This window comes from Nerophis lumbriciformis, linkage group LG26 (assembly GCF_033978685.3).
Source record: "Nerophis lumbriciformis linkage group LG26, RoL_Nlum_v2.1, whole genome shotgun sequence".
In the NCBI taxonomy this organism is placed as follows: domain Eukaryota; kingdom Metazoa; phylum Chordata; class Actinopteri; order Syngnathiformes; family Syngnathidae; genus Nerophis; species Nerophis lumbriciformis.
The window spans coordinates 27,054,803-27,081,330 of NC_084573.2; the positions used below are offsets into that span (position 1 = coordinate 27,054,803).

At 37.5% G+C, this 26,528-nt stretch overlaps 1 protein-coding gene across 1 annotated transcript; it reads right to left on the reverse strand.

The window, feature by feature from the left end:
- Positions 1–1,250: 1,250 nt before the first annotated feature.
- On the reverse strand, positions 1,251–14,286 carry tmem151ba (transmembrane protein 151Ba). Its single transcript, XM_061987079.2, has 2 exons — positions 13,829–14,286; positions 1,251–3,049 (listed from the first exon to the last, which is right to left on the reverse strand). The coding sequence occupies exons 1-2, from the start codon at positions 13,910–13,912 to the stop codon at positions 1,607–1,609; spliced, it is 1,527 nt and encodes a 508-aa protein (XP_061843063.1). The 5' UTR covers positions 13,913–14,286; the 3' UTR covers positions 1,251–1,606.
- Between the last annotated feature and the right edge of the window lie 12,242 nt (positions 14,287–26,528).

The following is a 26,528-nucleotide window of genomic DNA, read 5'->3' on the forward strand; positions in this document are numbered from 1 at the left end:
CTTGAATATTGAATCTAAGCAGGCTTCATCAGTTCATTCTCAAAGACTAGATAGGACAGTTCTAGCCTGAATTTTTACTAGGTGTATAATCAGAAATGTAATCGATCGTATCTGGACTGTTCAGATTTCCCTAATCGCTCTGCCTCTCATCCAAGCAGGCTTCATCGGTTCATGTTTAAAGATTAGATAGAACAGCTCTAGTCTGAAGTCTGGCACGCTCTAGTCTGAAGTTTAACTAGCGCTTGTCTGGAACTGAATCAAACGCAACTCAGATCTGTCCTACATGTTTTGTGTCTCCTATTAGCATGCTTCACCAGTTCATGCTCAAAGACTAGATAGGACAGCTTTAGTCTGTCTTCTGACTAGCTGTACAGTCTGAGTTTGAATTGATTGTATCTGGACTGTTCAGATTGTCTTAGATTGTTTTGTCTTCCATATAAGCAGGCCTAATCAGTTCATACTCAAATACTAGATAGGACAACTCTATCTTAAAATCTGACTTGCTCTGGTCTGGAATTGAATTAATCCTAACTGGACTGTTTAGGTTATCTTTGGAGACGTTTTGCCTCTCATCCAAGCATGCTTCACCAGTTTATGCTATAAGACTAGACAGGACAGCTCTAGTCTGTATTCTGACAAGCTGTACAGTCTGTATTTGAATTGATTGTTCATATTATCTTAGATGTGTTTTTCTTCCATATAAGCAGGCTTAATCAGTTCATACTGAAAAATAGGTAGGACAGCCATAGCTTGAAATCTGACTTGGTCTGGTATGCAATTGAATTGATCGCAACTGGACTGTTTAGGTTATCTTTGGAGATGTTTTGCCTCTCATCCAAGCATTCTTCACCAGTCGATGCTAAAATACTAGATAGGACAGCTCTAGTGTGTATTCTTACTAGCTGTACAGTCTGAATTTTAATTGATTGTATCTGGACTGTTGAGAGTGTCCTAGATGTTCCATATAAGCAGGCTTATTCAGTTCATGCTTAAAGACGAGGTAGGACAACTTTAGCTTGAAATCTGACTTGCTCTGTTCTGCAATTGAATCAACGCTTGCCTCTCATCCAAGCACACTTAATCAGTTCATGCTCAAAGACTAGATAGGACAGCTCTGGTCTGACGTTGCGATCGATTCAATTCCACATTCACTGCAGCATCACTTGTTCACCATGTTTTCTTTCCCGTATGACAAGAATGTTCGGCACAAATGGGACATGAAACAAAGTTATGATTGTTTTATTGTTGTTTTCATCATAACCGGTTAACTTATCGATAAGTCACACTTGTATTTCTGTTAAAAATTATACTGTAAAAAATCGCTTGTACATTTTAAAATATTTTACAACGGCGGCAGAGGGAAATAGCAGATTACACTCCAAGTGCCCCTGTCTTTCTGTTTTAGACCACAAGACATTTCCAAAACGTGGACTATTAGTACCATCCTGTGAATTCATAGTTATATGAATCTTGTCCACGCAGCACAGTCTTGATAAATCAACTTTAAAAGTCTTAAAAGCCACAGTGTGTACCCTAAGCAACAATCACATCATATCTGCTTCTTAGCCAACCGCAGTCCTCTTAAGCCCCTGTCTTAGGTCCAGGGTCATAGAGAAGTCTCCACACAGGATCCGTTTCTGTGCAAAGAGTGATGGTCGTGGCTGAGGCAGCCTTCATTGCTATGTACGATGAGTACGGGAAAGTAGAGCGCGTCCTGGTACGCCGGAGGGCCCTCCCCGCCGTCCGGATGGCCCGACAGGCAGCGCGTGCTCTCCGTGGGCCGGCTGGGCACGTCGTTTAAGCTACCGCTGCTCCTCCACGGGCAGCTCCGCCTGGAGCCGTAGAGCCGGCTCAACGAAAAGCGGCTGGCGCTGAACGGGAGCCGGGGGCTGGCCGTGTTGCAGATGCTCAGGGCGCTGCGGGAGAAAATGGAGGAACTGCTGATGGCCCGCTGGCAACGCTGGCAATTCTGCCTGTAGCGCCGACAAACGGAGGAGTTATTGCAGCTGCCTGAAAGCTGGGCCAGGTCCATGAGAACCGCCTCGGAGTAGCTGGGCACCAGCTGCTGGTTGGAGCGGATGTGCCACTCCAGTTCCGTGCTGTCGATGGTGTTGACCCGCGGGATGTGTCTGCAGTACGGACGCTCCTCGGAAGGCGTCACCGGTACGTAGTCGAAGCCAAAGAGCTTCTCCACGTGGTAGTGGACGCACGCCGTTCGGTACTCGGACAGCACCCGTAAAGGCCAGGAGAGAGTCAAGGCGGCTGCTGCCCAGAAGGTGGAATGTGCTGCGTACCACGGAAGGTGATTTGGATCGGAGAAGGCAATCATGTATTCCTTAAAGTCTACATTCTTCAGGTGCATCCCCTCACGGGCCTCCATGTAGTCATCCAAGCCTTCATTCTCTGTGAAGAACCTGGCCCGCTGGGTCAGGTAAGAGTTTTCCGACTCCACGTTGGCAAAGCTGAAGCACTTGGTGAACCTCAACTTGGTGACCGGGAAGCACTCCAAGCCCCGCAGGCCCTTTGAGATGTCCTTCACCCCGCAGTTCCCGTAGTCGAACTCGGCCTCGGCCACCTGCGTGTTGACTCTCTCGTGGTAGACCTGCGTGGTGGTGTACGCGTCCCCGTTGCGGTAGCGCGTCACCTGCCGCGTCCTCCTTACGTAGTGGTAGCTGACGGCCTTCCACCAGATGCACGGCGTGGCCTGCTGCATCCTCCGCACGCGCTCGGCCACGTTGTCGGCGTCCACGTTGTACTGCAGCTCGTGCCTGGCGTGGCAGTGCCAGCACTCCACCAGGTACACCACGTAGAGCATGACCAGAAAGGCCAGGGGGATGTAGATGTAGCCGTCGGAGCAGGGACTGTCGTGGTACATCATGGACCGGCCCTTGTAGGCGCTGTCGAAGGAGAGGCGCGTCACTGTGGCCACCCGGCACCAGGCCATGGCGCCCACGCAGCCGTACAAAAGCAGGGAGAGCAGCAGACATTTCCAGTGGCTGTCCTGGCACAAGGACTTCAGCAGGGACTGCTTCTGGGGCTGCTGCTGCTGCTGCACACAGACAACGAGACAACCGTCAGATTGCATGCAGTGATGCTTTTTCTTTGGCTTTTTTGTGCGATGCCATAACAGTAAACTGACTCCTCGTGAAATGCGCATTGCAACGTCCGCCGCTGTCGCGATGTGAGGCGACTCGCATCCAAGCACACGCAGTAATCGGCAAACGGCGACGACACGAAAAACTGTACGGTAAAAATTCTGTTTAGTCGCCAGAATTTTAATGTAAAAAAATAACAGTTTTTCCATTTACAGTAATCCACTGTAAAAAACAACAATTGTAGGTTTTACAGTAAAAAAAACTGGTGGCTGAGTCCTATAAAAGTTGTAGCGCTTTTCCATTTACAGTAAAAACAATAGGTACAATATGGTAAAAAACTAGCAGCTCAGTACTCAAAACTTCACCGTTAAAATAAAAGTGGTACCGTTTTTTTCCTTTTACAGTAACGCACCGTAAAACGACCATAGATTTTAATGGTTGAAAAAAAAATGGTAGCTCTGTCACAAGAATTTGATGTACAAATAACATTTGTAGCGTTTTTCCATTTACAGTAATGCACTGTACAATTTACAACCGTCGATTTTAAGGTAAAAAAAAAAACGACAGCTCAGTCACCATCCATCCATCCATTTTCTACCGCTTGTCCCTTTTGGGGTCGCGGCGGGTGCTGGAGCCTATCTCAGCTGCATTCGGGCGGAAGGCCGGGTACACCCAGGACAAGTCGCCACCTCATCGCAGGGCCAACACAGATAGACAGACAACACCGTGAAAATATATGTAGTACTGTTTTTCCATTTCTAATAACGCACTGTAATTACAGCAGCCGTAGGTCTTGCGATTAAAAAAACTGTCAGCTCAGTCGTAAGTATTTTACCGTTAAAAAAACGTTGTACTGTTTTTCTATTTACGGTAATCCACTGTAAAAGCAAGAACTGTAGGTTTTAAGGGAAAAAACTGTCAGGACAGTCCTATAGAAGTACAATTTTTCCATTTATGGTAATGCAATGTAAAAACGACGACAATAGGTTTTACGGTAAAATTCCAGCTGAGTCCCTAGAATTTTTCCGCGAAAATATAAGTGGTACTGTTTTTCCATTTACAGTAATCAACTGTAAAAGCAAGAACTGTAGGTTTTAAATGAAGAAGTTGTCAGCTCAGTGGTACCCATTTTTCTATTTACAGTAATGCACTGTAAAAAACAGCTACCGTAGATTTTTAATTTTAACAAAAAAATGTTAACAAAAAATGCATGTTGTGAAGCCGCAATATTTGAAGTGGGATGACAGCATAGCTGGAATCATTTAAAAACATTTGTTTTTAGCCTTTGTACAAAATTAAAAAAACTCCACAAAAACAATATTTATGCTTGAAAAGGCTTAATTTACAATTAAAAAAAGTTGAATATTCTTTTAAAATGTTTTAAATATCCCTAAAATAATCTGCGGTGGATGTATAAAGTGTGATGTGGCGAGGGACGACTGTACCCGCAAAATTTGCTATAAAAAAAAGCTAGCAGGTTAACTGTTAACGTGCGTCAAGTATAGCAATTGGCAAGTAATAATATTTGCAGTTTGTTTAGCCATTTTTATACTTGAAAATGCTTAATTTACGATAAAGTGTAAATATGCTTTAAAAAGGTTTTAAAAAATCTGCAGTGGATATTTATGTGACAAGGGACGACTGTACCAGCAAAATTAGCTTAAAAAGCTAGCAGGCCAACAGTTAACATGCGTCAAGTAGCAATTGACTAACATTGGCAAGTATTGATATTTTTAGTTTGTTTAGCCATTTTATGCTTGAAAATGCTTAATTTAGGTAAAAAAAATGTGTAATAAAAAATAAAACATTTTAACAAAAAATGCATGTTGTTGTGAAGCCCCAATATTTCAAGCTAGACGACAGTATAGCTGTAATCAATTAAAAGCTCTTTTTTTTTTAGCTTTTTTACAAAATTAGAAAACTCACTAAAAAATATTAATTGAGGAACAAAACATTTTAAATATGCTTTTAAAAATAAAAAAATATCCCTAAAAAGTCTGCAGTGGATATTGAAAGTGTGATGTGGTGAAGGATGACTGTCCCTGCAAAATTAGCTAAAAAAGCTAGTACATGCTAGGAATTGACTAACATTGGCAAGTATTGATATTTACAGTTTATTTAGCCATTTTTATGCTTGAAAATACTTAATTTAGGGCAAAAATGTATAATAAAAATTTTACCCAAAAGTGTGTGTTGTGAAGCCACAGTATTTGAAGCAGGACGATGTGAGGCTGGAGTCAATGAAAAAATTTTTTTTGCCTTTTTACAAAATTATAAAAATACAATAAAACTAAAAAAAATTCCCACTTGAAGGTGATGTCAGCAAAAACAAAAACATTTACATACCAAATCAATGCCAGATTCAACCTTTATATATCCCTATTTTTTTGTTAATGATAAAACTACAGTTTCTTTCCCTCCACAAACATCCATGAAACTTGTCCCATGTAGAGTATCTCATGTGTCCCACACAGAATATGTGCATGAAGCTAAAAATGACTCACATGAAATATTCAGTCCAATATTCAGTGTTGTAAGTGCTTTGGCATCGTTTATGCATGAGTGGTTGCACACGTCACGGCGTGTACATCTCACCATGCGGAGGTTGGCCCGCCATCAGGTCAAAGAGTCGCCTTGCTGATGAAAGTACAATATGCGTGCCTTGCCCCCGTGCATGTCGCTGCCAGGAAGTCAATGCTCCTGTTTAGTGCGTGCATGCTCATTCAAGTCCATACTCAATGGTGGCAAAGCATAAAGCCGGTGGCGTCCTTCGTCACCTCAGGGAAGAGGCAGCCCCCGTGCCTGGATCATGACTTAGTCACGTTTTTTGGGATGGCTGCCATGCAAACCTGGCAAGGACTCTGAAAAGTCCCAGGAAGGAAGGATTATTCCAAACTTCCTTCAACAGCCGTGACGCTTTTAAGACAAAAGGTTATCGGCGACCATCTTTTTAAGCATAGGTCAAAGCTTGCAGGCCAGCATAAGTACTACATCTTCCTAATGCTAACTTTACCACCCACACAGGTGACGGGGATTAACAGCAAAATTCCCCACTGAGATGACGAGCCCACTGCAGAAGAAGTATTTACCGGTACGTGTGCATGCAGTACAACCACAATCAATACAACATGACACACTCTGTGGCTCGTGCTACTCTTTTACGGCCTCCGGTCAAGCAGCTGGGATAATTATGATAATCAACTGTTATCAATACCAACATTCCAATGACCATCATTGGACCTACAGAGAGGAGGAAAGGGTTTTCGTGCAACCACAAAAGCCGACAGATAGGAAAATATTACATGCAAGTGTAAGGACACAGACAAGACATCGATGTAGATGGATGGAGGAAATATGGATTCATTGATGTTGCAATTACGTGCTCCCCATGGGAAAATCTGCAGAATTTACAGTCATTGCAAGTTTCTAGGTAAAAGAAATACACATCTTTGCAGCAGAAAGTAAGATTAACGGACAAAACGTTACTAATGTTACAATATAATAAATAAAGCATACGATAATACATGATAAAATACATTAATGGTACCTTTTGTTGTCTTGCCAGAAGTGATTGTATTATTAATAGAGTAGGTTACAGCCTATACCAGGGGTGCTCATTACGTCGATCGCGATCTACCGGTCGATCTCGGAGGGTGTGTCAGTCGATCACCAGCCAGGCATTAAAAAAATAGTCCTAAAAATGAGCGATCATAAATCTTCACTATGACGTCACTTTCGTCACTTGATTGACATCCACGGCACCCGAGGGTCTTCTGAGATGACGCTGGCTGCTGCCAGCTCATTAAAATTACCGACTGGAAGGCGAGAAACACTTTATTTCAACAGACTCTGGCGCCGTACCTGTCGTCAAAACTCCAAAGACCGACTGCACAGTTGCACAATAAAAGCTCTGCTTCATCCTGCCTGCGCTACCAAAATAAGAGTCTCAGAAAGCTGGCGTGCACAAGCTAGCAAGCTACGGAGTTTGCCGACAATGTATTTCTTGTAAAGTGTATACAAAGGAGTACGGAAGCTGGACAAATAAGATGCCAAAAACCAACCACTTTCATGTGGTATTGGACAGAAAGGAGGACTTTTTTTCTCCTCCATTCGAAAATGCGGACGTTATCATCACCACTGTCTGATTCCAATCAATGCAAGTCATCACAATCAGGTAATACACCAACTTATATTCTTGTCTTCATGAAAGAAAGGAATCTATATGTGTTAAACATGCTTGTATTATCTTTAAACACTTTTAACTTATTAACAATATTAACTATATGTGTTAAACATGCTTGTTTTATCTTTAACCACCTTTAAGTTGTTAACAATATTAACTATTTGCGTTAAACATGCTTGTATTATTTTTAACCACCTTTAACTTGATAACAATATTAACTATATGTGTTAAACATGCTTGCATTATCTTTAAACACCTTTAACTTGTTAACAATATTAACTATATGTATTAAACATACTTGTATTATCATTAAACACCTTTAATGTATTAACAATATTAACTATATGTGTTAAACATGCTTGCATTATCATTAAACACCTTTAACTTGTTAACAAAAACATATATTTCATAAATAAGTAAATATAAATTATATATATGAATGAGGTAGATCCCCACGACTTGATCAATTAAAAAGTAGCTCGCCTGCAGAAAAAGTGTGAGCACCCCTGGCCTATACTCACACACAAAAATGTAGCTGACTTGCATGTTTTCCTCAAATATTGTAAATATCTACAGGTATAGTATGTTTGAAACATGTAAATGAAAATGCACAAAATGTGTAAGAAATTACAAATTGTATCACCATTTCTAGCAGAAATTCTATGTTTACATCAAATATTGTAAATATATAGTAAATGTGTATATTTGAAACCAACGAAAATGCACAAAAATTGTAAGAACTGATAAATATTATCAAATATTGTAAATATATAGTAAATACGTATATTTGAAACCAAATTAAATGCACAAAAATTGTAAGAAATTATAAATGGTATCAATGTAAATTGATGGTACAATTATATGTTTGAAATACGCAAATAAATGAAAATGTACGTGCATATGTTTGCAATAATTACTGTAAGCGTCAACATTTTTTCATCAAATATTGTAAATATGTAGTAAACATTTGTGTTTGACACATGCCAATTAATGAAAATCATAAATTGTCACCATTTCTCGCAGAAATTGTATGTTTACATTAAATATTGTCAATATATACTAAAATGTTTGAAATAGGCGAATACATGAAAATGCACGTACAAATATGTTCACATTAGTTATTGTAAGTAGATTTAAAAAAAGGCACATCAAATATTGTACATATATATAATAACACATTTATCAACATTCCAATGACCATCATTGGACCTACAGAGAGGAGGAAAAGGTTTTCGTGCTACAAAAGCCGACAGATAGGAAAATATTACATGCAAGTGTAAGGACACAGAAAAGACATCGATGTAGATGGATGGAGGGAATATGGATTTATTGATGTTGCAATTATGTGCTCCCCATGGGAAAATCTGCAGAATTTACGGTCATTGCAAGTTTCTAGGTAAAATAAATACACTCATTTGCAGCAGAAAGTATGATTAACGGACAAAACGTTACTAATGTTACAATATAATAAATAAAGCATCCAATAATACATGATAGAATACATTAATAGTACCTTTTGTTGTCTTGCCAGAAGTGATTGTATTATTAATAGAGTAGGTTACAGCCTATACTCACACAAAAAAATGTAGCTGACTTGCATGTTTTCCTCAAATATTGTAAATATCTCCAGGTATAGTATGTTTGAAACATGTAAATGAAAATGCACAAAATGTGTAAGAAATTACAAATTGTATCACAATTTCTAGCAGAAATTCTATGTTTACATCAAATATTGTAAATATATAGTAAATGTGTATATTTGAAACCAACGAAAATGCACAAAAATTGTAAGAACTGATAAATGTTATCAAATATTGTAAATATATAGTAAGTACGTATATTTGAAACCAAATTAAATGCACAAAAATTGTAAGAAATTATAAATTGTAAGAAATTATAAATGGTATCAATGTAAATTGATAGTACAAATATATGTTTGAAATACGCAAATAAATGAAAACGTAAATATGTTTGCAATAATTACTGTAAGCGTCAAAATGTTTTCATCAAATATTGTAAATATGTAGTAAAAATGTGTGTTTGACACATGACAATCAATGAAAAAATCATAAATTGTCACCATTTGTAGCAGAAATTTTTATGTTTACATTAAATATTGTCAATATATAGTAAAATGTTTGAAATAGGCCAATACATAAATATGAACGTATAAATATGTTCACATTAGTTATTGTAAGTAGATTTTTAAAAATGTACATCAAATATTGTAAATATATATAATAACACATTTGTCAACATTCCAATGACAATCATTGGACCTACAGAGAGGAGGAAAGGGTTTTCGTGCAACCACAAAAGCCGACAGATAGGAAAATATTACATGCAAGTGTAAGGACACAGAAAAGACATCGATGTAGATAGATGGAGGAAATATGGATTTATTGATGTTGCAATTACATGCTTCCCATGGGAAAATCTGCAGAATTTACGGTCATTGCAAGTTTCTACGTAAAAGAAATACACACTTTTGCAACAGAAAGTAAGATTAACAGACAAAACATTACTAATGTTACAATATAATAAATAAAGCATCCAATAATACATGATAGAATACATATATAGTATCTTTTGTTGTCCTGCCAGAAGTGCTTGTATTATTAATAGAGTAGGTTACAGCCTATACTCACAAATGCCCAAAATATTTTGTAAAAATTGGAAAAAAAATTTAGCTGACTTGCAGGTTTTCCGCAAATGTTGTAAATATGTATAGTATGTTTGAAACGTGTAAATGAAAATGCACAAAATGTGTAAGAAATTATAAATTGTACCACCATTTCTAGCAGAAATTCTATGTTTACATCAAATATTGTAAATATATAGTAAATGTGTGTATTTGAAACCAACGAAAATGCACAAAAATTGTAAGAAATTATAAATGTTATCAAATATTGTAAATATATAGTAAATACGTATGTTTGAAACCAAATTAAATACACAAAAATTGTAAGAAATTATAAATGGTATCAATGTAAATTGATAGCACAATTATGTTTGAAATACGCAAATAAATGAAAATGTACATGCATATGTTTGCAATAATTACTGTAAGCGCCAAAATGTTTTCATCAAATATTGTAAATATGTAGTAAAAATATGTGTTTGACACATGCCAATCAATGAAAAATCATAAATTGTCACCATTTGTAGCAGAAATTTTTATGTTTACATTAAATATTGTCAATATATAGTAAAATGTTTGAAATAGGCCAATACATAAATATGAACGTATAAATATGTTCACATTAGTTATTGTAAGTAGATTTTTAAAAATGTACATCAAATATTGTAAATATATATAATAACACATTTATCAACATTCCAATGACCATCATTGGACCTACAGAGAGGAGGAAAAGGTTTTCGTGCAACCACAAAAGCCGACAGATAGGAAAATATTACATGCAAGTGTAAGGACACAGAAAAGACATCGATGTAGCTAGATGGAGGAAATATGGATTCATTGATGTTGCAATTATGTGCTCCCCATGGGAAAATCTGCAGAATTTACGGTCATTGCAAGTTTCTAGGTAAAATAAATACACTCCTTTGCAGCAGAAAGTAAGATTAACAGACAAAACGTTACTAATGTTACAATATAATAAATAAAGCATCCGATAATACATGATAGAATACATTAATGGTACCTTTTGTTGTCTTGCCAGAAGTGATTGTATTATTAATAGAGTAGGTTACAGCCTATACTCACACAAAAAATGTAGCTGACTTGCATGTTTTCCTCAAATATTGTAAATATCTACAGGTATAGTATGTTTGAAACATGTAAATGAAAATGCACAAAATGTGTAAGAAATTACAAATTGTATCACCATTTCTAGCAGAAATTCTTTGTTTACATCAAATATTGTAAATATATAGTAAATGTGTATATTTTAAACCAACGAAAATGCACAAAAATTGTAAGAAATGATAAATGTTATCAAATATTGTAAATATATAATAAATACGTATGTTTGAAACCAAATTAAATGCACAAAAATTGTAAGAAATTATAAATGGTATCAATGTAAATTGATGGTACAATTATATGTTTGAAATACGCAAATAAATGAAAACGTACGTGCATATGTTTGCAATAATTACTGTAAGCATCAAAATGTTTTCATCAAATATTGTAAATATGTAGTAAACATTTGTGTTTGACACATGCCAATCAATGAAAAATCATAAATTGTCACCATTTCTAGCAGAAATTGTATGTTTACATTAAATATTGTCAATATATAGTAAAATGTTTGAAATAGGCGAATACATGAAAATGCATGTACATATATGTTCACATTAGTTATTGTAAGTAGATTTAAAAAATGTACATCAAATACTGTAAATATATATAATAACACATTTATCAACATTCCAATGACCATCATTGGACCTACAGAGAGGAGGAAAGGGTTTTCGTGCAACAAAAGCCGACAGATAGGAAAATATTACATGCAAGTGTAAGGACACAGAAAAGACATCGATGTAGATAGATGGAGGAAATATGGATTTATTGATGTTGCAATTACGTGCTCCCCATAGGAAAATCTGCAGAATTTACGGTCATTGAAAATTTCTAGGTAAAATAAATACACATCTTTGCAGCAGAAAGTAAGATTATCGGACAAAACGTTACTAATGTTACAATATAATAAATAAAGCATCCAATAATACATGATAGAATACATATATAGTATCTTTTGTTGTCAAGCAAGAAGTGCTTGTATTATTAATAGAGTAGGTTACAGTCTATACTCACAAATGCCCAAAATATTTTGTAAAAATTGGAAAAAAATGTAGCTGACTTGCAGGTTTTCCGCCAATGTTGTAAATATGTATAGTATGTTTGAAACGTGTAAATGAAAATGCACAAAATGTGTAAGAAATTATAAATTGTACCACCATTTCTAGCAGAAATTATGTTTACATCAAATATTGTAAATATATAGTAAATGTGTATATTTAGAACCAATGAAAATGCACAAAAAAATGAATTTACAGTCATTGCAAGTTTCTAGGTAAAATAAACACACACCTTTGCAGCAGAAAGTAAGATTATCGGACAAAACGTTACTAATGTTACAATATAATAAATAAAGCATAATGTGTGTCATAAATTATAAATTGTATCACCTTTTCTAGTAGACATTGTATACAGTATTGTAAATGTGTAGTAAAAATGTTTGTCTGAAACATGCTAATAAATGAAAATGTACATTCATCTGTATTCACATTAATTATTGTAAGTATATGCCAAATTGTTTGCATCAAATATTAAAAATATATACCGTACTGAAAATGATTAGCAGGCAAATTAATGAAAATGCTTGTTTGTGTTTACATTAATTATTATAAAAATATACATATACACACATGTATACACATGTATATACATATATACATAGATGTATATGTATATAAATATATACATATATACGTATAACGTATATGTAAACACGTATATGTATGTATATATATATATACATATTTATAGTATATATATATGTATGTGTATATATATACATGTAAGTATACACATGTGTATATATATACATAAAATATATACATATATGTGTATATATACATATATTTATATATACACATATGTGTGTCTATATATACACATATATGTTATATTTATACACATATATGTATGTATGTATACGTGCATATACATATATGTGTATAAATATATACATATATGTCCATTATATACATCCAGGTATATATGTGTGTATATTATATAAATTTACATATATGTGTATGTACATTTGTATATATACATTTATGTGTACATATATATACATATATATGTATATGCATATATATGTATGCACACATACATATATGTATAGAATACTCATTTATGTATATGATATACATGTCTGTATACTGTACATATGTGTATATATATAAATGTTTAGATATACATGTATATGTATATTATATACATGTATTTACATATATACATACATATTTATATATTCATACATACATTTATGTATGTATGAATCTATATGATCATATATGATTTATACACATATATGATCATATACATATGAATATATATATACATAATTTATGTATGTATATATACATGTATATATATATATATATATATATATATATTAATGTGTGTGTATATATTTCAAACAAATTGTTTTCATCAAATATCCTCTGAAGAAAAGAAAGATGCTAATAAATGACAAATCTTACAATCACTATGAAGTTCTGACATAAGACCTGCTATATTACATAAAAGCCTCGTGTGTAATGGTCAAGAAGTTACACTTGAAATATACATCTTTATTGTTGTTATTATTATTACTGTTCAATTCTGCTAGGCGACCAGCGGGGATGAAGATTTCATGGATTCTGATGATGTGACAAAAGGAATTATTGTATTTTTTTGTTCTTGTGTCCTAAAACACTCACAGTAAGTTCTCAACATTCTCATGTGATCAAACCAATGATACCAGAGAACGGCATGATAATGACATCATTGTAAAGAATTAGAACAACAGCTCACCTCAGCTCTGGCATTGTTGTCCAAGTCTTCTTCAGGGGCGATGCTGGCGGTGCTGCCTTCACTGGCAGCTGATGCTGGGCACATGTTGACCCAAGAAGCCCGGGCATGGAGCTCCACTCGGGATGGGACGACGATGATAATGAGGGTGAGGAAGGAGGAGTGCAGCTCCACATAAACCTAAACACACGGAGAGACCATCTGCGCATCATGCCCAATAAAGCAGCCCTGCAGCCAGACACATCCTGCAGGTTCCAGGTGGGCACGGCGGGAAGTGGAGCACCGTGGCGCGGGGAAGTAAACACGCCGAGAGAGAGAGAGGAAGAGAGAGCGATGAGCGCTTCAGGGGATGCTCGGAAACGACAAAGGCGGCCCGCGGGTTGTGTCCATGGCAGCCAAGTGACGCCGGGAAGGCAGACAAAGAGGAGGACATGTGCGCGCCGCCGTGGCAGCAACGAGTGATGTGCGGATCGATACGGAAATGTCGGCACCACCGATACCATATTGTTAAGCTCTAATACCGAGTTTCACATCAAAATATTGATACCTTAATTGAGATCATGAACGTGAGCACAGTGTAAAGTAAATAAGTCGTTGATATCTTGACTAAACGAAACACCTGAGTGGGAACTACTTTTTCTTCCGTAGTCATTCAGTCTGTCATTTGTTTTGATTGATTGAGACTTTTATTAGTAGGTTGCACAGTGAAGTACATAATCTGTACAATTGACCACTAAATGGTAACACCCGAATAAGTTTTTCAACTTGTTTAAGTCGGGGTCCACTTAAATTGATTCATGATACAGGTGGCGCAGTGGAAGAGTGGCCATGCATGCGCAACCCGAGGGTCCCTGGTTCAATCCCCACCGAGTACCAACCTCGTCTTGTCCGTTGTGTCCTGAGCAAGACACTTCACCCTTGCTCCTGATGGGTGCTGGTTAGCGCCTTGCATGGCAGCTCCCTCCATCAGTGTGTGAATGTGTGTGTGAATGGGTAAATGTGGAAGTATAGTGTCAAAGCGCTTTGAGTACCTTGAAGGTAGAAAAGCGCTATACAAGTACAACCCATTTATCATTTATCATTTATATATACTATCATATATACCAGGGGTCGGCAACCCAAAATGTTGAAAGAGCTATAATGGACCAAAAATACAAAAACAAATCTGTCTGGAGCCGCAAAAAATTAAAAGCCATATTACATACAGATAGTGTGTCATGGAATTAAGAGGACTTAAATGAAACTAAATGACCTCAAATATAGCTACAAATGAGGCATAATGATGCAATATGTACATATAGCTAGCCTAAATAGCCTGTTAGCATCGATTAGCTTGCAGTCATGCAGTGACCAAATATGTCTGATTAGCACTCCACACAAGTCAATAACATCAACAAAACTCACCTTTCATGCACAACCTGAAAAGTTTGGTGGACAAAATGAGACAGAAAAAGAAGTGGCATAAAACACGTCCTAGAAAGTCGGAGAAAGTTATACATGTAAACAAACTATGGTGAGTTCAAGGACCGCCAAAATTAGTAGGACAAAACGGCGCTCGTCAAATACTCGAATCAGTGAAGCATGTTTAATATAAACAGTGTGCTTGGTAACAATTAGGGAGGTTTGTGTCATGTTTGTCCTCCTACAGGAACCATATTAAAACAAAAATGTATTTTTTTCCCCTCATCTTTTTCCATTTTTCATACATTTTTTGAAAAAGCTCCAGAGAGCCACTAGGGCGGCACTAAAGAGCCGCATGCTGCTCTAGAGCCGCATGCGGCTCTAGAGCCGCGGGTTGCCGACCCCTGATATATACTATCATCATAATACAGTCATCACACAAGATAATCATCAGGGTGTGTACATTGAATTATTTACATTATTTACAATTCGGGGTGTGTGTGTGGGGGGGGGGGAGGGTTAGATTTGTTTGTTATCATCAGTCATCAACAATTGAGAACAGAGAAATGGATATTGAAACAGTGTAGGTCTGACTTGGTAGGATATGTACAGCAAGTAGTGGACATAGAGAGAGAGAGAGAGATCAGAAGGCATAAGAAAAGTATCTGCATTTGATTGTTTACATTTGATTATTAACAATCCGGGGAGGGTTTATTGAAGGCAATTAAAATTAGTCACCTGCTATTTGAAAACTATGAGAGCCCGTTTCTGCCACTCACAAATACCCCAATGGTAAGTCGTAATTATGAGATAAAAAGTCGAAATTATGAGGAAAAAGTCATATGGAAAATCAGTGGCGGGCCGTGCGTTTCCCACCTAGGCCTTCAGTGACGTCCGACTTCAATGATTACCTCTCAAAATACCATCATTTATGTCCCCACATGACCATTGCGGGAGAAATACTATACGGAAACACATTTACGCACTACTGCGCATTGAATCACCACATCAACAGTGTACAAAACGAGTTATTTTCTGGCGCATTTAAAAATCACTAAACCCGCATCAGCAATTAAAACATCTTATGTGGTACTGTCAAAATGAAAACTGCAAAAAACAGTCAATAAATAAGATATCTGAACTCACAATTAGTAGAACCCATTCGAGCTTCTGGGGTTGGCCGACATGGTCTCACAAGATGTAGTTTCTCTTTAAATATCCTTCTTGAAAATGGCCTTGCAAATATATGTTTTGTCTTGTCTAATCATAAAAGATGCAGACGAGGCGTGTTGGCTGACTTCCTAAAGTTTACTCCACAGCGTGCTCATCAAAAACATCCAGCTGCCGGCAAGGCTACCTTCAACCTAAACGGGGCTACTGCGCATGCTCTTCAGTACTGTGGCATGCTGGGTAATGGAGTTCTTATGTTACCTAGCTCATAACATCACTATATATCTGCCTTAGGCCATCTAGAAGGCCTTACTGACAACAACTTGTGATCTGATTGGCTATTGCAACTGTCTATCACTGTATGTCCCCGATCACTTACAGCACACAAACGCCCGCATTGTTGATTCTGAAGGCCTCCGGCAGATTTGGTACAGCATGGCAACGTAAGCTAGCTGAATTCTGTTTGGATACAAACTCTATAACCTAAAAACAACAGCACTGGAAGGAGCATAATATGACATGAAGAGAATATGAAAACTTTTAGATATCTAAGGAAAGTAAATTAAAAAAATATTTTTATCTTTAATTATGATCATGATTTCTGGTTATGTTAGGCCAGCAGAGAAGGCCTTGCTGGCCCTGACGGCACACCACTGTGGAAAGTCGACATCATGAGATAAAAATTTAAAATTCTAAAACAAAGTCGAAATTGTGAGTAATCTTACGAGATAACAAGTCGAAATTATGAGATAAAGTCAAATTTAGGAGATAGTCATAATTAGGAGATTAAAAAAATAGAATTTATGAGCTTGATAAAAAGTCATGAGATTTAAAAAAAAATCTTATTTATGAAATTTAAAAAATGAAATTGTGAGATAAAGTCATAGTTATGACAGTCATAATTAGGAGATACAATTATGGGTTGGATAAAGAGTTATTATTGTATGTGATAAAGTCACATTGTCAAAAAAAAAAAATCGAAATTAAGAGATTGATTGATTGATTGAGACTTTTATTAGTAGGTTGCACAGTGAAGTACATATTCCGTACAATTGACCACTAAATGGTAACACCCGAATAAGTTTTTCAACTTGTTTAAGTCGGGGTCCACTGATACATGATACAGATATATACTATCATATATACTATCATCATAATACAGTCATCACACAAGATAATCATCAGGGTGTATACATTGAATTATTTACATTATTTACAATTCGGGGTGTGGAGGGGTTGGGGTGGTTAGGTTTGGTTGTTATCATCAGTCATCAACAATTGAGAACAGAGAAATGGATATTGAAACAGTGTAGGTCTGACTTGGTAGGATATGTACAGCAAGTAGTGGACATAGAGAGAGAGAGAGAGAGATCAGAAGAAATAAGAAAAGTATCTACATTTGATTGTTTACATTTGATTATTAACAATCCAGGGAGAGTGTTAGTTTAGGGTTGAAGTTGCCTGGAGGTGTACTTTTATTGCGGTTTTGAAGGAGGATAGAGATGCCCTTTCTTTTATACCTGTTGGGAGCGCATTCCACATTGATGTGGCATAGAAAGAGAATGAGTTAAGACCTTTGTTAGATCGGAATCTGGGTTTAACGTGGTTAGTGGAGCTCCCCCTGGTGTTGTGGTTATGGCGGTCATTGTTAAGGAAGTAGTTTGACATGTACTTCGGTATCAGGGAGGTGTAGCGGATTTTATAGACTTGGTTATAATTCGGAGATAAAGTCAAAATTACATGATAGATGAAAAAGTCACATGATTAAAAGTCGTAATTATGAGATAAGAAATCAAAATTCTGAGATAAAAGTCGATATTGGGCCATAAGTCGAAATTGTGGGATAAAAAGTCAAAATTAGAAGATAAAGTAATAAATTATGAGATAAGAAAGTCAAAATTACATGATTCACATTTTGGAGAGCTGTTGCAGCAGGTGGAGTGACATGAATCATGGCTCCAACATGAGTGAAGGCAATTGAAACAAATGAGAGGATTATCACACTTCTTCACGCAGTGTTGCAAAAGATACTGATTGTTGACCGTCTGAAATCTGGACCAAGTACAAAGAACATGGCAAGCATACTGGTAGACCAAGGTAAACATCACAGCGTCAAGACAGACAAGTTTAAGCAATATGTCTTGAAAACAGAAAATTAGGAACAAATGGGCGGAAACTGTAACCTGACTCTCGCCAGATCCTTGTAGTTTGCTGAGCGCCACACAAGGATCTGGGCTCGAGGGCATTGCAAACTCCTTCAAGATAGCAAAAAATAATGAACCAATCAGGATCGCCGGGCGGGATTTCATAGATGTGACGTAGCGCCGAAGCGGCTGTGTCACGTGGGGGTCGCAGCTTGCTGCGGGGTTGTTCTTCCAACGCAAGAACGGCTCCGGACGACAGCGTAAAGGCAGGAAGTGATTTATTTCTCATAAATCATTCAATGAACAAAACAACAGGGATGCGTGCCGAGCGCACGGGAAGCTTAGGCACTACTTCTTAGCATAGGCAAAAGACAGGGAACTCAAAAACTCACGTGACAATTGCATGGAGCAAACACAACGAAGGCAGAATGAGTGACGAACAAAGGTAGGCTTAAATAGCGTCTCTGATGAGCAACAGGTGCGCGTGCAAGGCAGGTGAAAATCAAGTAACCATGGTGACAAAACAAACTCACAGGTGCACGAATAATAACAAAAGGAGTCCAAAACTAACAGAAAACACAAAAACATGATCCGGACCACGGATCATAACAGGCTGTTTGATTCAAACAACAATGGCGGCACGTGTGCTGACATTGATTCTGCTATTGCAACTGTTTTGCGACATTGATCGTCTACTGACATTGCTGCGTTGTTTCAGTAAAAGTTCTCTAACTTTTCGCTCTGTCGTTATCCAATATGTCTCCTGTTCTGTTTTGGATTTCCCAGCGTCGCTCTCATCAGCGTCACGGGTTGATTTCGATGTGAGTGGTTGACGTAGCACATCATTCAAGATAACGGACAAGTGGTTTATCCAATCACATACAATTATTTTTTTTACAAGGCCCCGTCTTCTGAAATACATCTCCTATGGAGGAGTCCCAGATCCTTGTGTGGAGCTCAGCGAACTACAAGGATCTGGCGAGAGTCAGGTTACAGAAACTGGAGTCTGGAGTAAAAAAATCTAATCAAATCAGTCTAAGCCTGGGCTTCCTGTAGAAGGGGTCCAGACTGAGGCCAAGGGGGGAAAAAAACCTCATAAATAAATAAATAATGGGTTGTACTTGTATAGCGCTTTTCTACCTTCAAGGTACTCAAAGCGCTTTGACACTACTTCCACATTTACCCATTCACACACACATTCACACACTGATGGAGGGAGCTGCCATGCAAGGCGCTAACCAGCACCCATCAGGAGCAAGGGTGAAGTGTCTTGCTCAGGACACAACGGACATGACGAGGTTGGTATTAGGTGGGGATTGAACCAGGGACCCTCGGGTCGCGCACGGCCATTCTTCCACTGCGCCACGCCGTCATAGCACACATAAACATGTGTGTAAGAGGGAAATATCAAAGAACACAAAGGACTTTCACTGATTCAACAAAAACATTGTACTCTTGACAATGAATCAATTCTCCATTCAACACGATTTCTCGATTCAAACCGATTCTCGCCACATATTCGGTATAAAAATTATTACAAAACTTTTTTCACATCAGGTTACAAAAGCTTCTCTTGTCTAGCGGTGGTGTCCAAAGTGTGTCCTGGGGGTCGTTTGCCGCACAATTGTTAGCATTCTAATAATTAGCATGCTAGCTTTTTTGCTAATTTCGTATGTATAAACTTCAGCGTCAGATATTTGGTTACTTGTCGAATGATACCTGTTAGCATGCTAATGTTAGTATGCTAGTTTCTTTTTTTTCTTTAGCTAATTTTGTACGTATACACCTAAAACATATTTTGGTAACATTAGCATGCTAGAAATTTAAAAAAAAATCAGGTACACACCTCAGAATAATGTATTTTGTTACTTGACACATGTTCCAGTTAACATTTTAGCATGCTAACATTAGCATGTCAGCTTTTACCTCAGTGTCATATATTGTGGTATTTTACTAATGCTAACTGCAAGCATGCTATTGTTAGCATGTTATCATAGTACTGTAAGCATGCTAGCTTTTTTGGCTAATTTTGCTCATAGTTATTATTGTACTAGAGTACTGAGCTCATATTTTTGTTACTTGACTATCTGGCCAACATGATAACTTTTAGCATTTCAGTTTGGCTTTGGCTCTTCAGCATTTACACAAAATGTCTACCGTAATAGCATTTTCTAGTTCTTTGAAAATAATCTATATATTGTGTCAGAATAATTGTATCTGTCAGGCTTGTCCCTGACAGTTTGGTTAAGTTTTAGTTTTTCCTCTGTGTTTGTTTTATTTCCTGTCAGCACTCTTATTTTCGTTCAGTTTCCTGTTGTTCTCTCAGTGCTGTCCCCTCAGCTGCGGTTGATTGGCACCTGGCCACACCTGGTGTCAATCAGCCAGCTGCTATTTATACCTGCCCTGCCCTCCAGTCACTGCTGGATTATTGTCGTTCCTACCTGTCGTGTCGATGTCAGTGTAGCTGTATGCGGTAGCGGTAAGCTATATTCTGTAGCTGTTTGTAGCTTACTGTTTTTTGTTCCTAGTTTCCTGTTTGCTGGATCCTGTTTCCCGTTTTCCAGTTTGGCTCCTAGTTCCTGGTTTGTGTCTTTTCTTTATTTTTACTTTTGGACATTAAACCACGTTTTCTTTTACCAAGTCCGCCTTCTCTGCATCTTGGGGTTTGTCACCTACAACTCCTGACAGTATCTAAGTTATCACAAAACTTTGTGTTGCCATGAGTTCCCGGAGAGCAGACAAAAGCTGTCTTTGATCTTACCAATCAAAAGGCTTGTAAAACTCCACTGTGTAGGATGGGAAGCGACATGAAGGTGTCGGTTTCTTTGATGTCTTGTAATCCACAGGAAGATTTTGTCTTGACCCGAGATCTACAAAGCGGAGAGGAAGCAGGACCTGACCCCCCTCCAGGCACCTTTTCTTTGAACTGTTTTGTGACCAAAGGCAGCGGCTGTTTACGACCCCCGTTCCTTTAGAAACAGCTGTTGCCATGTAATCAGGGAATGTCCAAATAAAAGAGGAGGTGTACAATCTTTTGTCGGAGCGTGGTGGAAAACTGTACAAAGAGTACAGCCCAGATGTTTCTCCTCAATTGAGCTAAATTGAATTATGTCTCTGTTTGATTCCTTGCTTCTTTGTCTGTTTAATGTCATCAGTGTTTGAACCTGACATTGTACTTGTTTTGAAGATGAAAACTACAAAATGGCCCCCGCATCCTTTGATTTGTTAGTCTGTGGCCCTCTGTGGAAAAAATTTGGGCTATAGATTAGCAGAGGTGTGGACTCGAGTCACATGACTTGGACTCGAGTCATGAATTTTGATGACTTTAGACTCGACTTGACAAAATGTAAAAAGACTTGCAACTCGACTTAGACTTTAACATCAATGACTTGTGACTTCACTTGGACTTGAGCCTTTTGAATTGACATGACTTGACATGACTTGCTACTTTCCCCAAAACCCAAAGATGAAAAAGTTATTCGGGAGCGCTCCGTATTTTTCATTGTGTACTTGTCTATCAGCGTGTGTCAGCTGGTGTGGTCTCAGTACAACAGCCAATCAAATTAGATCTACTTTGTTTTCATCACACAGCATTCATCCAATCAAATTGCAGGACAACCAACGAAGAAGACATGTCCAAACCACACGCCAGTGAACAAAAAATGATACCTAAAATAATTTTGTTTGGGTATAAAAATTACGAGGTGGTCAACACAAAACGGTTTGCAGTATGCAACACATGCGGTTCCAAAATTACTGATGGAGAGGCAACAACTTCCAACTTCGTCCGGCATTTGAAGTTGCACAAAGAACGGTAAGTTTTGAATGTAAGATAACGTTTATTGGCTAAGTAACGTGACTTTTATTTGCTGTGTAGTTAAATCAGTGAGGCTGTAAACTCACTGCTAACGTTATAACGTTATTGCAAACACGGGAATCTGTTGCAGTTCACTACCTTATTCATACTTTTTGTTCAGTGATTTTTTTCAAGCAGGGTTACGTTAGTCAATATATCACACGTAACGTTAGACGGCGGTCAGCAGCACCGCGTATTTTAGCCACCTAAAAAAAGACAAAAATAGTCAAATAAAGGTCAGTTAAAATGTATACTATATTATGAATATGTGTACCGTTTTAGCTAGCTTTCTGACATACTGTTGGTTGTTTACCCGAGGTCCCCAACAACCGGGCCGCGGCCCGGTACTGGTCCGTGGATCGATTGGTATCGGGCCGCACAAGAAATAATTTTTTTTTCTTTTCTTTTTTTAATTAAATCAACATAAAAAACACAAGATACACTTACAAGTAGTGCACCAACCCAAAACAACTCTCTCCCCCCTTTTGTTCTGGGCATTGAACATGAAGACTCTTCCTTCACTGTTCCGAGTGGCCATGAGAGTCTTGGCAGTGCCTGCCTCCAGTGCTCCAGTGGAGCGAGTTTTCAGCCATGGTGGCATCATACTACGCCCCCATCGTGCACAAATGACTGACAGACTCTTGGCTAATTTGGTCTTTTGCAAATGCAATGCAGCATAGGGCCCTGACATATAAAAAGTACAACTTTTTTGTTATGTTCACGTATATGTCATGTTTTTTCAATGTTAACACTTTTGTACAAATAAGTACATTTGCACTTTATTTTTCAATGTGTTTGTTCTGTAAAGGAATGAGTTAATGTTTAAAATGACTGGTTAATAGTGCTATTATAAAGTGCAATGTCAGCACAATTTTCTTTCCTGAAATTTAAAATGCACTTGTTTTAATAAATAAATACAGCGTTTGAAAAGCATACACAATCTGTGTTAATATATTAGTCTGTGGTTAAAAGGACTTGAAAGGACTCGAAACTCAAAATGCAGGACTTAGGACTTGACTTGAGACTTTCCAGTCTTGACTTTGGACTTGACTCGGGGCTTGCCTGTCTTGACTCGGGACTTGACTCGGACTTGAGGGCAAAGACTTGAGACTTACTTGTGACTTGCAAAACAATGACTTGGTCCCACCTCTGTAGATTAGGGTTGAACACAAATATATTAATGTTTTCCCTCCTCACCTTGCCCTATAAAATTTTACCATATGGCAGAAATGCCAACATATCTAACGAATCCTGAAAAAACGTATGCGATGCATGAACAAGAATATAATGTACGTATTCATGTGTGTAGAGTATCACCTACAGTATGAAGACTGGATGGACTTTTGGCATAAAAATACACAAGTAAGCATAACGGGATGAAAACAGATGGCGGCTCTTGGCACACTCACAGTCAAATATGTTGTTTTTTTAGCGTGGCTGTAAGTGAGCCCTCTAAAGGCCAAACCACAATAAGCATTTCTAGGCTGGAACAGGAAGCAAGTGGAAGAAAAAGTTGAGGTTCCTTAGCCTTTTGGGGTTTGCATGCTAACAAGTAGCATGCGTCAAGTAACAAAATATATGGCTGAAGTGTATACTTTATAAATTAGTTTAAAAAGATAACATGCTAACTGTTAACATGTCAAGTACCAAAATATAGAATTAGCTAAATAAAAGCTGGCATGCTAACAGTTAACATGCGTACTAAATAAAAACGCAAAATTAGCAAGTAAAAAAGATAACATGCTAAATAAATGTTAGCATGCAGTTGACATGCGTGAATACCAAAATATATGACTGAGGTGTATACCTGCAAAATTAGCTAAAAAAAAAGACAACGGGCTAAGTGTTAACATGCTAACGTTTAAACCAAAAAAAAAAAGGCTCTTGATTCTTGGTGCAAACTTAGGAGTACGCTAACTTTTCCTGTCATTATGTTAATGATTTATGCTAGCATTTCAGCAACTTTTGTATGTTTAACTTTTAAAATGGATTCTGATACTTTCCGCCATGTTAGAAGTGTATTCTACATTGAAAGTATAAAGTTTGCATACAGCAGGGTTGGCCAAACTTTTTTTTATTGGGAGGAAAAGTGTCATGGAAAAGTGGGAAAACCAGGAAGCTCAGGGCTATCCAAAATAAGGCCTGGGGACCATTTTGCGGCCCATAACTCATTTTTTAACGGCCTGTGGCACAATCGTTAGCATGCTAATGTTAGCATGCTAAAGTTTTTGCTAATATTGCAGGTACCGTATTTTTCGGACTATAAGTTGCAGTTTTTTTCATAGTTTGGCCGGGGGTGCGACTTATACTCAGGAGCGACTTATGTGGTGTGAAATGATTAACACATTACCGTAAAATATCAAATAATATTATTTAGCTCATTCACGTAAGAGACTAGACGTATAAGATTTCATGGGATTTAGCGATTAGGATTGACAGATTGTTTGGTAAACGTATAGCATGTTCTATATGTTATAGTTATTTGAATGACTCTTACCATAATATGTTACGTTAACATACCAAGCACGTTCTCAGTTGGTTATTTATGCCTCATATAATGTACACTTATTCAGCCTGTTGTTCACTATTCTTTATTTATTTTAAATTGCCTTTCAAATGTCTATTATTGGTGTTGGGTTTTATCAAATAAATTTCCCCCAAAAATGCGACTTATACTCCAGTGCGACTTATATATGTTTTTTTCCTTCTTTATTATGCATTTTTGGCCGGTGCGACTTATACTCCGGAAAATACGGTATACACTTCAGCGTCAAATATTTTGTTACATGACAAAGATACCTTTTGGCATGCTAACACCAGTATGCTAGCTGGGTTTTATTTTAAATCTAATTGTGTAGATGTACACCTTTGTTATATTGTGGTACTTGATGCAAGTTAACGTGGGCAAGCTAGCATTTTAAACACATTTTTTAGATACTCTGGCAGCTCAGAGTAATATATTTTGGTACTTGACAAATGTTACAGTTAGCATTTTGGCAAGCTAACATTAGCATGCTAGATTTGTTTCGCTACCTTAGTGTCACATTTTTATATTTGATTAATGCTGACTATAAGCATGCCATTGTTAGCACGTTAGCATGGTACTCTTAGCATGCAAGCTTTTTTGGTTCATTCATCTCATATTTTTGACGCTTTCTGACCAGCATGCTAACTGTTAGCATTTCAACTCGGCTTTGGCTCTTCAGCATGCAGACTACATTTCTACCAAAATTGCATTTTGTAGTTCTTAAAAAAAAAAAAAAATAATAAAATAAAAAAGACATACTGACTATATAAGCATGCCATTGTTCAGAGGTGGATAGAGTAGCCAGAAATTGTACTCAAGTAAGAGTACTGTTACTTTAGAGATTTATTACTCAAGTAAAAGTAAGGAGTAGTCACCCAAATATTTACTTGAGTAAAAGTAAAAAGCATGTTGTGAAAAAACTACTCAAGTACTGAGTAACTGATGAGTAACCTGTTCGTTTAATGATGACGGCAACAAATAATGCACAAAAACATAAAAATAGCAATGAGCAAATTCAGAGCCAGGAATATCTCTTAAGCAACTAAAACAATGATATATATTAAATAATAATACATTAACATACAAAAAAAATGAAGGCAAATTGAGCCACAATAACTTACCAGCACCATAGGCTCAGTAGGCAGAGATTACAAAGGAAAATAACAAGTTAGCCTTTACGCAAACCATAAACTGATAGGTGTGGGCTGCACCTGGGAACACACTGTGCACTTCTGATTGGTGTTTCTATGCATGCGCGTGTGTGTGTCTCTGTCTGTCTGTCTATGAGGCTGCAGTGCGTTAATAAATGTCCCCACACGATGTACATTTGACAGTGAGTCATAGCAGGGAAGCTAACATCAGCCTACGGTGACAGCCAAAATATCTACTAACGTTACTTACCGCGATGTGCTTCCTCAAATTTGACGTTGAGTTCATGTAAGCTGCCTTAAGCTTGTTGTTGTTTGCCGCTGAAACTTTATGTGCAGTTAATCATGTGACCGCCTGGCTCTGTTTGATTGGTGAAACTGAGTCAAACGTCACCAGTGACTGTATGTGATTGGTGAAACGCCGGCATGCGATAGATCCTACTTTGGAGGTCTGTCT